The sequence below is a fragment of the Brachyhypopomus gauderio genome, chromosome 4 (genome assembly GCF_052324685.1).
Source record: "Brachyhypopomus gauderio isolate BG-103 chromosome 4, BGAUD_0.2, whole genome shotgun sequence".
Taxonomy (NCBI): Eukaryota; Metazoa; Chordata; class Actinopteri; order Gymnotiformes; family Hypopomidae; genus Brachyhypopomus; species Brachyhypopomus gauderio.
The window spans coordinates 14,854,230-14,869,265 of NC_135214.1; the positions used below are offsets into that span (position 1 = coordinate 14,854,230).

General features: G+C 47.8%; 1 protein-coding gene across 2 annotated transcripts in view; it reads left to right on the forward strand.

Moving 5' to 3' along the window:
• The window catches only part of map3k13 (mitogen-activated protein kinase kinase kinase 13), a 40,411-nt gene extending 25,462 nt beyond the window's left edge, over nt 1–14,949 (forward strand). For both annotated transcript variants that reach the window (XM_077002501.1, XM_077002502.1), the window contains 13 exons: nt 4,503–5,208; nt 5,605–5,788; nt 5,932–6,123; nt 7,022–7,180; nt 7,364–7,522; nt 7,615–7,723; nt 7,948–8,057; nt 8,213–8,329; nt 8,961–9,104; nt 9,260–10,007; nt 10,339–10,409; nt 10,840–11,131; nt 11,258–14,949. In XM_077002501.1, the coding sequence (XP_076858616.1) occupies nt 4,578–5,208; nt 5,605–5,788; nt 5,932–6,123; nt 7,022–7,180; nt 7,364–7,522; nt 7,615–7,723; nt 7,948–8,057; nt 8,213–8,329; nt 8,961–9,104; nt 9,260–10,007; nt 10,339–10,409; nt 10,840–11,131; nt 11,258–11,359 (3,018 nt within the window). In that variant the 5' untranslated portion in view covers nt 4,503–4,577 and the 3' untranslated portion in view covers nt 11,360–14,949. The remainder of the gene's footprint in view (nt 1–4,502; nt 5,209–5,604; nt 5,789–5,931; nt 6,124–7,021; nt 7,181–7,363; nt 7,523–7,614; nt 7,724–7,947; nt 8,058–8,212; nt 8,330–8,960; nt 9,105–9,259; nt 10,008–10,338; nt 10,410–10,839; nt 11,132–11,257) is intronic.
• The last annotated feature ends 87 nt before the right edge of the window (nt 14,950–15,036 follow it).

Here is a 15,036-nt window from a genome sequence, read left to right on the forward strand (position 1 = left end):
GTGTGTTGTAAGAGTGCAGGAGTGTGTGCTGTAAGAGTGCAGGAGTGTGTGCTGTAAGAGTGCGGGAGGGTGTGCTGTAAGAGTGCGGGAGGGTGTGCTGTAAGAGTGCGGGAGGGTTTGCTGTAAGAGTGCAGGAGTGTGTGCTGTAAGAGTGCAGGAGTGTGTGCTGTAAGAGTGCAGGAGGGTGTGCTGTAAGAGTGCAGGAGTGTGTGTTGTAAGAGTGCAGGAGTGTGTGTTGTAAGAGTGCAGGAGTGTGTGTTGTAAAAGTGCAGGAGTGTGTTCTGTAAGAGTGCAGGTGTGTGTGCTGTAAGAGTGCAGGAGTGTGTTCTGTAAGAGTGCAGGAGTGTGTGTTGTAAGAGTGCAGGAGTGTGTGTTGTAAGAGTGCAGGAGTGTGTGTTGTAAGAGTGCGGGAGTGTGTGTTTTAAGAGTGCGGGAGTGTGTGTTTTAAGAGTGCGGGAGGGTGTGCTGTAAGAGTGCGGGACTGTGTGTTGTAAGAGTGCGGGACTGTGTGTTGTAAGAGTGCAGCAGTGTGTGTTGTAAGAGTGCAGGAGTGTGTTCTGTAAGAGTGCAGGAGTGTGTTCTGTAAGAGTGCAGGAGGGTGTGCTGTAAGAGTGCGGGAGGGTGTGTTGTAAGAGTGCGGGAGTGTGTGTTGTAAGAGTGCGGGAGGGTGTGTTGTAAGAGTGCGGGAGGGTGTGCTGTAAGAGTGCAGGAGGGTGTGCTGTAAGAGTGCAGGAGGGTGTGCTGTAATAGTGCAGGACTGTGTGTTGTAAGAGTGCAGGAGTGTGTGCTGTAAGTGCAGCAGTGTGTGCTGTAAGAGTGCAGGAGTGTGTGTTGTTTCTGAAGAGGTGTGTGTGCGGATGCAGGCAGTTGCTGGAATACAGTGTGTAATATAGTGTAGAATATACTGTGCAATACAGTGTGGAATACAATGTGTAATATAGTGTAGAATATACTGTGCAATACAGTGTGGAATACAGTGTGTAGTACAGTGTGGAACACAGTGTGTAGTACAGTGTATAATACAGTGTGGAATACAGTGTGGAATACAGTGTATAATACAGTGTGGAATACAGTGTGTAATATAGTGTAGAATATACTGTGCAATACAGTGTATAATACAGTGTATAATACAGTGTATAATACAGTGTGGAATACAGTGTGGAATACAGTGTATAATACAGTGTGGAATACAGTGTGTAATATAGTGTAGAATATACTGTGCAATACAGTGTGGAATACAGTGTATAATACAGTGTGCAATACAGTGTGGAATACAGGCCTGAAAGCAACGAATGTACAACACAATATACCAGAAATATTCTTTTTATATTTTTACTTTAATAATATTCTGACCAATTGAGTAATCTGTACTCTTTCACCATTTTGTAGTTTCACAATTCATGCTGTAATTTATATTTATTTGTCCTACTAACATTTTTTATGTAATATTACAAATTATATTTTTCAAAAGCACTGTATCATTAACCTATATACAGTGTGTTTTGTGTAATTATATACAGGTAGTCCTCATGAGTCTCTAACTTCCTGTCTATAATATGCAGCGTTTCTCTTTGTCTTGGTCACTTAAGGACAATTCTACTGCCCTTGCCACAGTGAAGTGAGATTAAGTTCACTTCACGTGCTCAACAATGTGGGTGTGTCTCTGTGTGGGGTCACCAGGCTGAACATTGGTTATGGTGACTCTGTGGGTGTGTATCTGTTTGAGGTCACCAGGCTGAACATTGGTTAAGGTGACTCTGTGAGTGTGTCTGTGTGTGGGGTCACCAGGCTGAACATTGGTTAAGGTGACTCTGTGGGTGTGTCTCTATGTGGGGTTAATGTGAGGCTTGAAGGTTTAATAAGACAGAAAAATGATAATTTCTACTCTGTGCCCAAGGCAGCGATTAACCCACCCTGGCAACATTTTGCCCTCTCTCTGTCTCTCTCCCTCTCTTTCTCTGTATTTATTTTTTCATTTCTGCCCCTACCAGTGATCTTGCACTTACATGATTCTACAGTAACAGGACCATATCTTGTCTTGCAGTACCTACAGTATTTTTGACGCTTTACAAGCTTACAGTGTGTAGTCCTATCTGAACCAGGCCCAGGTGCTACGTTAGCTAGCCAGCCAGGTCACGCCATCTGCTGATAAGGTGCAGTTATTATTTATAGAAGTTCAGACGCCCAGACCCATGAATCATTCATGCAGCAGTTTGACGAGGGCTCCGTGCACATGCAAGATGAGAAAACATTTAAAACTCGGCCACTGCAGCCACCACTGACAAGGCGAGACCTGAAGTCACGGGAGAGAGTCTTAGCATTCGGAGAGAGTGTCCAGAGTGACACCTCCTCGACTTTTTCCGAGTTTCTCTAAGCCAAGCAATGTTGGTAGTGGTGAATGTAACTTAAAGATTTATATACATTGCAGAGTTCCTAAGATCCCTGTGCTTCGGTTTTGTAATAATTTGCACTTCTGCAAACTGTAGCTCTGAGGCTCTTGTATGGGCCGTTTCCATTTAGTGGAGATTAGGCCCGGTAGTGCCCCCTAGGCACTGGGCCTGTCAGGAAGTGCACGCCTCTGGTGTGTTCAAGGTGTGTGTGTTTGGCAGGACCTTCGATGTTTCCCCTGGGGTGTAATGCAGCCTGGAGCATCAGCGCTGGTACTGGGGTGGAATTACACACACACACATGCACACACACCCACACATACGGAGGAAAGGATTTCTGGGTTACCTGAGAGAGAGCGTTCTGGTTGTGTCCTGCACTCTCGGCTGTGTGCTGAGAGCTTGCGAGCTGAGTTTGCATTATTGATGCTTCTACCGCTCCATTACTAACACATGCTGGTCAGGTTACACACACACACACACACACACACACATGCACACACACTGCATCGTACCTCTTTCTTATCACTGCTAACTGTGTGCAGATAAAGTGTGTGTGTGGGAAAGGAAAGAGTTCTCTCCAGTTACTCCTCCTATGTGGATTAAGCTACTGGAACCAGAGAGACTATTCTTCTGGGAAGAGGTTCACAGCTCTGTGTGCATAGACTGGAAAGTAAAATTGTGTGAAGACAGACAGACAGACAGACAGACAGACAGACAGACAGACAGACAGACAGAGAGAGAGAGAGAGAGAGAGAGAGAGAGAGAGAGAGAGAGAGAGAGAGAGAGAGAGAATGTAGGTCTGCATGTATGATTTGTGTCTGATTCTGGGCAGGTCATAGGTCCTGCTCTGATTGAATGGACTCTCACACAAAAGGACAGGGCAGGTTATCTCTTTCACGCAACTCTTTCCACTGCTCCTCTTTCCTCTCCTCCTTTTCACTCCTCCCTCTGTACCTTGTGGAATTAAGCTCTGTATGGTCACGAGAGAACCGCATGACACGTGCTGCCCTCATTTCAGGACCTGGCCTGTAAATACAGGACCTGCCGTTCTGTCCTTACCTCTACCTGTACTGGGCCTGATATTGAATTTAGAATACTTGTATGCCTGACTACATTTTTTTATCAAGATTATTGTTATACCTTTAACTTCCTGGTAAGCTCTCGTGATGGCTCGATTAGAATTAGCTACCTACACAACAGTGAAATATACATGAATCATTTTGGAAATCATGTAGATCAGACCATCAGAAACTGTCTGAAAATCAAAGACTTTTGCTGCCCTGTGCTTTGTCTTGAAGTGTTGTTTTAGACGTTTTGAACACTAGCAATGTTTCAAAGATTGTAGGATATAAAGCAAGTAGAACGGGGCACCTAAGGGCTTGACTGCAGCAGCTGGTGGAAGCGTGTTTGCTCACCACAACAGACGGGTTGTTATGTTCCCTGTGATGCTATGCTCTGCAGTCAAAAGTACTCTTGTCAAATTGTTTACTAGTAAACACAGACAGTAGCTGAGAACATTGCAGATGTGGAGGTGTGCTGTTTAAATATCTGACCCCGTCTGCATATCTCTCTCTGACCTCTGTGGCGGCTCTGACGAGAGAGGAAATGTCCTCTGAGCCTGGTGCTTACGTAATCACGGCCGGTGCCCCGGCGACAGAGAAGGCCAGATGTTGGGCTCTCAGAGCTTCTAATACACATGGTGGCTTAATTTCTGTAGTCAAACCGGTAGAGTTTAGATCAAAATAAGCGCTATCTGGAACCTGGCATCCCAACCCCCCCCCCGGGCTCCCTCTCACCCCCTCTCCCATTTTTCCCTCCACCCCCCCCAACCTCATCGCCTCTCATTCATTACCTCTCTTTAAAAGATAATCACCATCACCATTGGTGTAAGGTCCTCAAATCATACAGACCTTAAATAGAAAGTGAGAGAGGAAATTAAACTGGAATGACTGATATTTGAATTTGGTCCGCGGTAGTAGTTATCTTTTTTTTTTTTTTTTTTATCCGTTTATTATCTTCTGGCTAAGACATTCCCCATATTTCCCCATACTTTGTAACACTGTCAATCTCTCTGTCTCTCTATCTTTTTCTCTGTCTATATCTGTCTTTTTCTAGGTGTCCTGATCTTAAGCAGAGGTGTCCATTAGAGAAGACCCTCTGCCTTACCTCTGCCTTGGCGGGCGCTTGCTCATGCACACCTACGGCACCATGGGTAGCTCCCCAGAGGTGCTCTCCTGGACTTCCTGCCCTGGTCTTCTGGTGGGAAAGCTCAAAGAAGAGCTCAAGCTCACTGTGGTCGGAGATGCCCTGAAGAAGACCAACCCCAACACCACCCCTTCCCCCCAAGCCCCGCCTCCTCCGCCTCCCCCTAAGATCATCACCGACCTGGCCCCGCCCGCTGACCTTCCCGTGGTCCCTCAGCAGCTGCAGGTGGCGGGCCACGGCGGTGGCGACGACGACCTGGCGCTGAGCGCCACGAGCCCACCCTGCACAGCCCTGAGCGAGGACTCCGCCAGGGAGCACGGACACTTCGACAACAGCGTGCTGCAGCTCCAGGAACACGAGGAGCCCAAGTCACCCGCCCCCTGCGGCCAAGGCAGGGGCGGCAAAGATGTCGAGGATGCAGAAGATGGGGGTTGCCCAGTGGACTGTGCTAACGAAACCACCGCCCACCCGCAGCACCAGGACGACATCAAGCTACAGTTCCAGAGAGCCGGCACAGGTGGAGGCGGATTCCTGGAAGGTTTGTTTGGCTGCTTGAGACCCGTGTGGAATATCATAGGGAAGACCTACTCGACAGAGTACAAGCTACAACAGCAAGGTGAGCAATCCATTTTTAAACCACCGTAGGCAAACTCCATACTTCCGTAGGCAACCTCCATACTGTAGACACCAGCAGTCACTAGTGTTACTGAGTTCTGGAACTCTCTAAAATAGCTACTTGTCTGTAGCTCTGAATATGTGGGTCAGATTTGCCCCAACCTTGAGATTTCACAGCTTTCAGCATCTTTTATGCAGTTATGCAGTTTCAAAAATTGTTTAATCAAATTTCGGATCAAAAAAGGTCCGAAATGCTCCAATGAACCTTTGTAGTTCCTTTGTTGATATTTTAGTAAAACTGACCGAATTACCTAGAAAGTTCTAGAAGCTTGAGACGTCCACACCAGTCCCTGTAGCTTGGTTATGTGCTAACTCTGCCATGCTGATTGGTCTGTAGACTTGTGGGAGGTTCCGTTTGAGGAGATCTCAGAGCTGCAGTGGTTGGGAAGTGGAGCACAGGGTGCCGTATTCCTGGGAAAGTTCCGCTCTGAAGAAGTGGCAATCAAGAAGGTTCGGGAACAGAAAGAGACAGATATCAAACACCTTCGCAAGCTGAAGCATCCAAACATCATCGGCTTTAAGTACGAGGCAGTGTCTCTGTTTCCATGTCCTGTTTCCATGTTTACATGTACATGTTCCTTGGATTTCAGATTTCAGTCTTTCAGTGCTGACCCCCCCGGAGCATGCCCAGGGATCATGTGTGTGTGTTTGTTCCCGTGCACAGGGGCGTTTGTACACAGGCTCCGTGTTACTGCATCATAATGGAGTACTGTGCTCAGGGACAGCTGTACGAGGTCTTGCGTGCAGGCCGGAAGGTCACACCCTGCCTCCTGGTGGACTGGGCCTCAGGCATCGCCAGTGGCATGAACTACCTGCACCTGCACAAGATCATCCACAGAGACCTCAAATCTCCGAAGTAAGCCCCCCACCCCCCACCCCCTCCGTCCATGTGCTCTTCCTAACCCAACGAGCTTCAGTGCTTTACCTTTTGCATAAAACTTTTTGACGAAGCCCGTGTCGATCGTCACCCACGTAGGAAGCAACTCGGCTGGGTTCACTTGTGGAAGACACGGGAAGATGTAAAGAATTTGACGATGATACTTAACGCAGCGCGAAACACATCCGAGAACAGTTGGGTTTCACTTAGCTAATGTATATCGCTCAGTTCTTTCAATGGCCTGGTGGCTCTTTTGTGTTACTGGGCCTCCCGCAGAGCATTTCGGAGCAGTACATAACTTCTTTCGGTTCTCCACCTCTGCATAGGACGTTAAGGGTATCTCAGCCCATCAGAGTGATTCATGTTCTTCGTTGTTCCTTGTTGGCCTGGTGTTCTAAGTTCTAAGAGGTCATTAGTGTAGAAAGGCAAATGAAGGAGTGAAGATTCATGAGCTGTGATGTCAGATTCTTGGAAATCTAAAATCTAAAAGGCACCTGAACAATGTGAAAGCTACATCTGTGCATCATGTCAAACCAGAATTACCTCCTCGACTGGAGTAAAATCTTCGACTATAATATCACTTGTTCTGCACGACATATTCCACCAAATGCATTCTTGTATTATTTTGGAATTTAATGCAAAGCAATTGTTAATATGAATATTAATATCAGTACATGGTGAATGTTGCTTTACATTTTTCAGCTCTTTTCATCGTTCAACTAAAGAAATCTTTGGGTTTAACAAGGCATTCAATTAAGGCTTTTAATTAGACATTCATCAAGAATTCATCAAGAATGTCTAATTGGCTTCACATTTAGTGTTGACGCAGAAGTCTCTTTGTCTCGCTCTCTCTCTCTCTCCCTCTCTCTGTACACAGTGTGCTAGTCACTCACAATGACGTTGTAAAGATCTCTGACTTTGGGACCTCGAAGGAGCTTAGTGACAAGAGCACCAAGATGTCGTTTGCCGGTACGGTGGCCTGGATGGCTCCGGAGGTGATCCGCAATGAGCCTGTGTCTGAGAAAGTGGACATCTGGTGAGCTCCCCCACGCGTACACACTGCATGGATGTGTACACACTAAAGCCCATCCTGTATGTTTATAATGAATTAATGTCAAGTGGTCCATTTGTGACAGGACTGCACAATCCAAAGCTTTTTTGTGGACTTGTGCACGTGTGTTAGTGCAGCCCTTGCTGAGGTAGCGCATGTATTATGCAGGTCATTCGGAGTGGTGCTGTGGGAGCTGCTGACAGGAGAGATCCCCTATAAGGACGTGGACTCCTCCGCTATTATTTGGGGTGTGGGCAGTAATAGCCTCCACCTCCCCGTTCCCTCCACCTGTCCGGACGGCTTCAAGATCCTCATGAAGCAGGCGTGGTGAGCGAATCGCGTCTCGCACACCTCAGATTTACGGGTTGGCCCTTAGGTTTCTGGTGCTGTGTGCTCACGCCCGTCCGTGTGCTGTCCAGGCAAGGGAAGCCGAGAAACCGGCCGTCCTTCCGTCAGATCCTGCTGCACCTGGACATCGCCTCCGCAGATGTGCTGGGAGCTCCGCAGGAGACCTACTTCAAGTCCCAGGTGGGTGTGTGAGAAGAACCGTGCAGGATTTCGTTTAAGAGCCACAAGACACATCATTAGCTCATCCTCCACAGCCTGTACGCTGAAAGAATAATTCCATTGTCAGGCTGCCACCTACAGGATTACAGCTGAAGTGCAAGTGAAGTGCAAATTGAAGGCAAATGTCCCAGTGGCGTTGGGCTAAAATGTTTGTGTGTGTGTGTGTGTGTGTGTGTGTTCATTAGGCGGAGTGGAGAGAGGAAGTGAAGAAGCATTTTGAGAAGATTAAGAGTGAAGGCACATGTATACATCGACTGGATGAGGAACTCATACGGCGACGGAGGGATGAACTCAGGTCAGTCACTGACCATGACTCACAAATAACCCCTTCACTATGGTGAATAACCTGAGACTACCATCTCTCTCTCTCTCTCTCTCTCTCTCTCTCTCTCTCTCTCTCTCTCTCTCTCTCTCTCTCTCTCTCTCTCTCTGTCTCACACACACACTCAGACATGCATTAGACATTCGGGAGCACTATGAGAGAAAGCTGGAGAGAGCCAATAACCTCTACATGGAGCTGAGTGCCATCATGCTTCAGCTGGAAGTGCGAGAGAAAGACCTGATGAAGTAAGAGCCGTGCCGTGACCTGACACACGCGCCTGTTTAGGGGGACACGCGCCTGTTTAGGGGGACACGCGCCTGTTTAGGGGGACACACGCCTGTTTAGGGGGACACGCATCTGTTTAGGGGGACACACGTGTCTGTTTAGGGCCGGTTAGCCACAAAGCTATTGCTGCACTTCTAGAATGGCACCGTGGTTGGAGAGTTGTTCATTCAGATCTCCTCTGGGTGCTGTATCAGCCTGTTTGGTCATGTTTTGCTAATCTAACACGTCTTTTCACCCAGACCTTTTTTTACATAAAAAATATCATTGAATATTAGATAATTACTCTTATTGGGGTAATATTGATAGGAATGTGCTCACATGGTGAAGTGAAAACTCATATCAAGTTTAGTGGCTGGCAGTTTTAATTGGAGTACCTCAGTTCATGAATCTGTTATGAACTGCTGTGTTCCCAAACCTAATCTCCTTACACACAGCCCTTTTGGCCCAAATGCTTACTGGGTTAGTGGCTACAAATAGATCGTACTTTCATCACGTTCAAATTGGAAGCTGATTTTCTGGTTTTGTGTAGCTGCAGCCCTATTCACACTTCTGACTCATTGTCCTTCCGCGTGGCGTCTTCTGTCTGAGCAGGAGGGAACATGCTGTGGACAAAAAATACCCAAGCGCCTACAAACGTCACCTGGTGCGGCCCATCGTCAGACCCCACGCTGTGGAGAAGCTCATCAAGAAGAAGGGTGGCGTCAACCACAAAGCCAGTGCGCAGATCCCTAAAAGGTACTTTTGACGGACTCGTCTCTATCCCGCCGAGCTCGTGTCTGTGTACCTAAGACATGTGCAATGAACAAATTAGAAAATTTGAAGAATGTGTTAAGACTCCGCAAAATTGGAGTGGTTGTTTGTCTTTGATGCATCGTCTTGCCCTGCTTTAGGCCCGACCTGCTGCGCTCCGACGGCATTCCTAACATGGAGGTTCTCCCCGCCACGTCTCCCCTCTCCGGCAGCCCCAAGGTCTCCACTCCCCCGGGGAAGGCGCGGTACCGGAGCAAGCCCCGCCACCGGAGGGCTAACAGCAAGGGAAGCCACAGCGACTTCCCCGGGGTGCTGAAGCCCGCCGGCGGGCCGGTGGAAGAGCCGGCGCCCCTGCAGCACCACCACCACCACCACCATCACCACCACCACCACCAGCCCCTCCCCGAGGGCCCTCCCCTGCCCCCGCAGAGCCGGGAGATGGCCGTGGCCACGTGCGCCAGCAACCTGCGCTACTTCGGCCCGTCCGCGGCCCTGCGCAGCCCGCAGACGGACCACCTGCAGCGGCACCTCGCTGGCTCCAGCCCCGACCTCATCTCCACGGCGGTGGGCGCCAACCTGCGCCAGCACGCCCCCTCCACCGCCCCCTCCTCGGCCGGCCCGGGGCCCGGCCCGCTCTGCCCCTGCTGCCAGGCGCACCCCTTCCCCGGTTGCCTGCACTGCCAGGAGATGGCCCCAGAGCCCGGGCACCCGGAACTGCCCCGCTACTCCCTGCCCGGGGCGCGAGAGAGTTCAAGGGTCACGGCGCAGCGCCCCAGAGAGCCAGCTTCAGGCGGGGAGGCGCAGGGGAAGGAGCAGCGGTCGGAGCAGGCCTCACCACGGGGCAGCCTCCCCAACGCTCTGCCACACACCCACAGACCTCTCAGTAAGGTAGGCCTTCAGACACCGGGTCTGTGGGGGGAAAGGGGATTTTCCATCAGGGAGTGTGTTGGGAAGTACTGAAAGTTAATGGGTTGGAACGTTGTCCTCTTCCATGCGTATGTTGAAACACTTTGACCAGTAGTATGATTGTGATCGCCCCCTGCTGGGACTTATTTAACATAGCACTGTACTGCAGTTGTCAACATGTGTGTGTATGTGTGTGCAGCTCTCTTTTATATGAGCACACGTTAGAGGGAGAGTAGGTTAACATTATATGTTATTTAGATTAGACACGTGTGTGTGTGAGAGAGTGTGTGATAAGTCTGTGTGTCCTTGTCAGGCTGGAGATGACTCATCAGAAGAAGAGGAGGGAGAAGTCGACAGTGAAGTGGAGTTTCCACGGAGACAGAGGTAAAATTGCCCCGCATTTATTAATGATTGACAGTTTGCCATTTATGAGTTCAGATTTTTCATGCACATTGTAGAAAGACTCTAAGAAAACCAATACAGTTTATTTTCCTTGGATATTTATTCACAGTAAGTCATATAATCTATGTAGTAAATATTGAAATATGTATTAGGTTTTTATGGTATTTGGCTTTTTTTTTTTACTCAATTGAAATAATATATTTGATGTTTTATGAAATGCTAAGCTTGTAGCATGTATGCTAGCTTGCGATTCATTCATTCATTCACTCACTCACACACATTTAGCAGACTGAGGCTACTAGCTGGTACCTCGCTATACGAGTGCTAGGAGAAGTGTTCTGCGTCGGTGGCACTCGGCGTCCACGTTCCACGGTGCCCATGTGAGCGTGAGGGGGGGTCTCGTCTCCTGCAGGCCTCACCGCTGCATGAGCAGCTTCCAGTCGTACTCCACCTTCAGCTCGGAGAACCTGTCGGTGTCGGACGGCGAGGAGGGCAACACGAGCGAGCACTCGCACAGCGGCCCGCTGGACGCGCTCAGCGCCAGCCAGGAGGAGCACCTGGACGAGCTGCTCTCGCACACGCCCGACATCCCCATCGACATCTCCACGCAGTCCGACGGCCTGTCGGACAAGGAGTGCGCCGTGCGCCGCGTGAAGACCCAGATCTCCCTGGGCAAGCTGTGCGCCGACGAGCACAGCTACGAGGTGAGCGCCCGCGTCCCGTGATTGCCGCGCCGCGGCGGGAACGGATTGTGGGTTTGTGAACGCGCTTCTACCGCCTTCGTGCCCTCACGACCTCTTCTCCCCGCTCTTTTCCCGTGTCTCCCTCAGAATCCGCGGCACTTTGGGGATTCGGACTGCGACTCCTCAGAGGCGGAGTGTTCCGACGCCACCATCAGGAACAAACAGCCCTGCGCTCCCTCTTCCTGGTGAGCCCCTCCCACCATCCTGCCGCTGGGAGGAACCCACCGCAATAACCGGAGCCTGCTGTAAACAACAACACCACATACTCCATTCTGTGCCCGCTCTCTGGCTGCAAGCTCCTCCCATCCGAGTAACCTCAGGCACCTCTGGACTGACAATGTAGCTAGTTCATAATTTATTTTTCTGCATTTGGGTAACAAAAGATAAATAATAAACAAAAAATCAGGAATGCTAGATTTTAGCAAAGAGAAAATGGACAAAATCCAGCGGTTAAAAGCTCTGGGGAGTGCATCGACTTGGAATGTTCCAGAAAGAAAGGAAAGATCTCAACAACAGGGGCCCTTGAGATACCAGGAGCAGCGAAGTGGCAAATGTTTGCATACGTGTATGCGGGAGCGAGTGAGTCTGTACACCGGTAACATCAGATTTCAATAGCGAGGATCATTTCTTAATGGGACCGGTGGATTACTCTATGACAGACAAGTTGACCCTCTAATCGAGTTCAAGCAGCCAGCGCTGTCCTCCCGTCAAAGATTAGCTAGCTACCGGGTAGGTTTTGAGTTTACAGAAGTGATGCCCTGCCCTCTGTTGGTACAGCGGGGTAACTACAGTTTGAGCACCAGCATGAACAGCATCCGTCCCTCCCTTCCTCACCGACACCACGAACCCTGCGGAACCGTCCCAGCATGCCTGCTTGGCATACCATCGGAAACAGCCAGTGAGACTCGTGTGGATGAACATGAAGTTGGCGGAGGCCGTACCCAAACGCTTTAAGAGGAGCAGGCGTTTTTAAACGGCAGCAGGTGGAATTTAAGATTAAAACGCTCAACCGAAGGCCGACATTTTCTAAGTGTCGAAATCGGAGCAAACTATTTTTCCCCGACTTCTCTTTCACCTCAGGACTGTGCACGGGGGAAAGTGTGGACTAACAGACTGGAGGAGGATCACAAGCGCAAATGCTTTTGCTTACTGAGATGCTCGGACCAGTGGCGAACGGGCCAGGAGCCGCAGGAAAGCCCTGCGCTTAGGCTTATAGAATCTCTTTCCTCTCATCCCATTTTTATCGGTAGATGAAATCATGTAGTTGATGTGAAGATGCAGCAGCCCTCCAAATCCTCCCTCAGGACTCCCTCAACGCGTTGTATGTGTTTTGTGTCGTCCGATTTTGTTCGTGTTAGCGTGTGAAGTAAACCCGAACGTGTTCGTGCCCAAGGAGAGCAAAGCCCCCCTCCGCCTTCCGGATGCACTTTGCTGTTTCTTTAATTAACGGTTACGACTGAATCAGCAATAACGCAGATTCCCGCTCAGGCTTTCAGGAGACGCGAGCTCAGGAGGACTGTCCAGCTGGCTGGACAGGTGCGCTGGCGAGTTGTAGTCAAACAGGATAGTTATAGAAAAGCCACTTTTTAAAAAGACCTCTATTTTTGAAACGTTGAGTTGAGAATCTTTAGTTTTTTTTTGTTGCTTTGTTTTTAAGGAAAAGGAGTTTGATAGTTTGATGCTCAGGTTTAGTTAAATGCACAGTGCAAATCTTGTCTTCAGTGTGAAAGCAACAAGTCTCCACTAGAGGGAGACAAATGCGCCTGTTGTGTTTCTGTGAGAGAACTGGCCACATTCCTTTTTTATAGAAGAAGAAAATACGAGCAAGTAACCTTTATTAGGCTTATTAGGTGCTGTAGTCGTTTAGACTTCCTCCTAAAACCCATCTATTTTTACACTTCTATTTAAGGGGTGCTGCATCTTTTATCATTACTACTATACTGTGTTCATTTTACCTTTGTGTGTTTTTGGGGTGTGTCTGTCTTTGTGTAATTGTGTAGGCAAGATGGCCAGCTGGCATTTAAGGAGCAGAAGTCGTGTGCGAGTTTTTACCCGTAAGAGGTGGCGAATTCGTGAAACTGTGAAGGACCTTGTTTGTTTCCAGTCTTTGAAAGAAAAGGGGGGGGGGGGTTGTACATTAAAGCTCTGGTGTTGGAAGCAGCTGTTGAACACTGGCAGCAAAGAACAAAGTGGAACTGAAGGCTTAAACTAAACTTCTCCTGTTTATTCCGTTTGAGCAGAGCCAGCCATGATCTATTTTTTGTTTGTATACTCTGACCAGCATGGCGTGAATGAATAGGACCATGGATGTTGTTTGTAGTACATAAGCAGTGAGCCAGGACAACTTGCGGAGACACACCAACCTCATTTTTCTTGTTTACGTGTTTAAAAGGCTTCTACGTTTTAATCAACAGAAATCAGATGAGGTGTTGAGAGTGAATTACAGTGTCTTTTCAGCTGCAAAACCATAACAGTTCCTGTAAATTGTGATTATTTGTTGTGTTAATTTAAAGTTATTTAATTGAATTTTCCTTCTTTTTCTTTTTGTAGCTGGTCTACATAATCATTTAATTAATTTATTTTGGATTACTAGCAAGTTTAGAAACAAAATGTTAGTTCTCCTAATCATTTGGATTTTTTTTTTTGTTTGTTTTCATATCATTAACTTGTGAAGTATTTGTTTAGGGAGAGTATTCAGTCTTCATGGAATATTAAGAGTATTCCAAGTGAATAATTTTGCTAAAAACAGAAGTTGAACGAGCCAGACATACATTAGGGACTATAACTGTGTGTCAGTCTGCATCATTGGTTCATTTGCATGGTCCTCTCTATTGGATCTGTCTGACGTTTAACCTGAAAATCCTTGCAGACCTTAGAGAAAAAAAAACTGCACACAGATCTTGGTAAATGGACATTGCAACATTACTACCTGGCGACTCAGACCAGGACCAAATTGTGAGATTCAAGCATTATTATCCAGCTGTCAGCTTGAATCCTGAAGTCTCTTCCAGCTCCCTACGGAATCCTGGCACCAGTCATTAGCAGCACAAGTTACATTAGCACATGTGGTTACTAGTAACATTATTAATTATTGGATAACACAGTTACTCGCATGGCGATTATCTTGCACAAACGTGGATATGTTGCTCATTCTGATAGTGACTCCTACAGTCTGCTAAAGATCGGTCCAGTTACTACCATGAGGGTCAACCGCTAACACCTTGGGTCTCTCATTAAACCAAGGATGAATAAAAATAGGAAGTAGTTTCTCAGTGTGGTTTGTGGTACCATTAGTATTACCTGATACAAACTGATGCAATTTCTGACAGAAAATGACTCGATGGTTTTAGTATTTAAACCAAGACGTGATGTAGTGCAAATTAAAGGTTCGGTCAGACTAAAGCCAACTTTATCACCATTTCTCTCTCTCTCTCTCTCTCTCTCTCTCTCTCTCTCTTTCTCTCTCTCTCTTTCTTTCTTTCACACACACACACACAATACAATAGTGTCATTCATCCCCACATTATTTTTTTCATAATGATTTCTAATGTATAAGCAGTCATTTTGTTATAAACTGTATGTGCAGGATATGCTAAACGCCTGGGGTATTTCTTTTCCTCTTGTATGTTCCTCACTCATGTCCTGCTCTCCCTTCCCACTCTTGAATGGCATTACGATCAACCAGTCCTGACGGTTTCCTGCATTAGCCTGTGTACAGTGCAAGGGGAGCAGAAAGGAATCAAATCAAAGCAAACAACTGCATGGAATAAAACGCTGATGTACTGTACCAAAATCTGTTGCCTCAGTTTATTTTGTGTGGTATAAAACAACGCTGATATAATATTCGAGCGAGGTTCACAAACTTT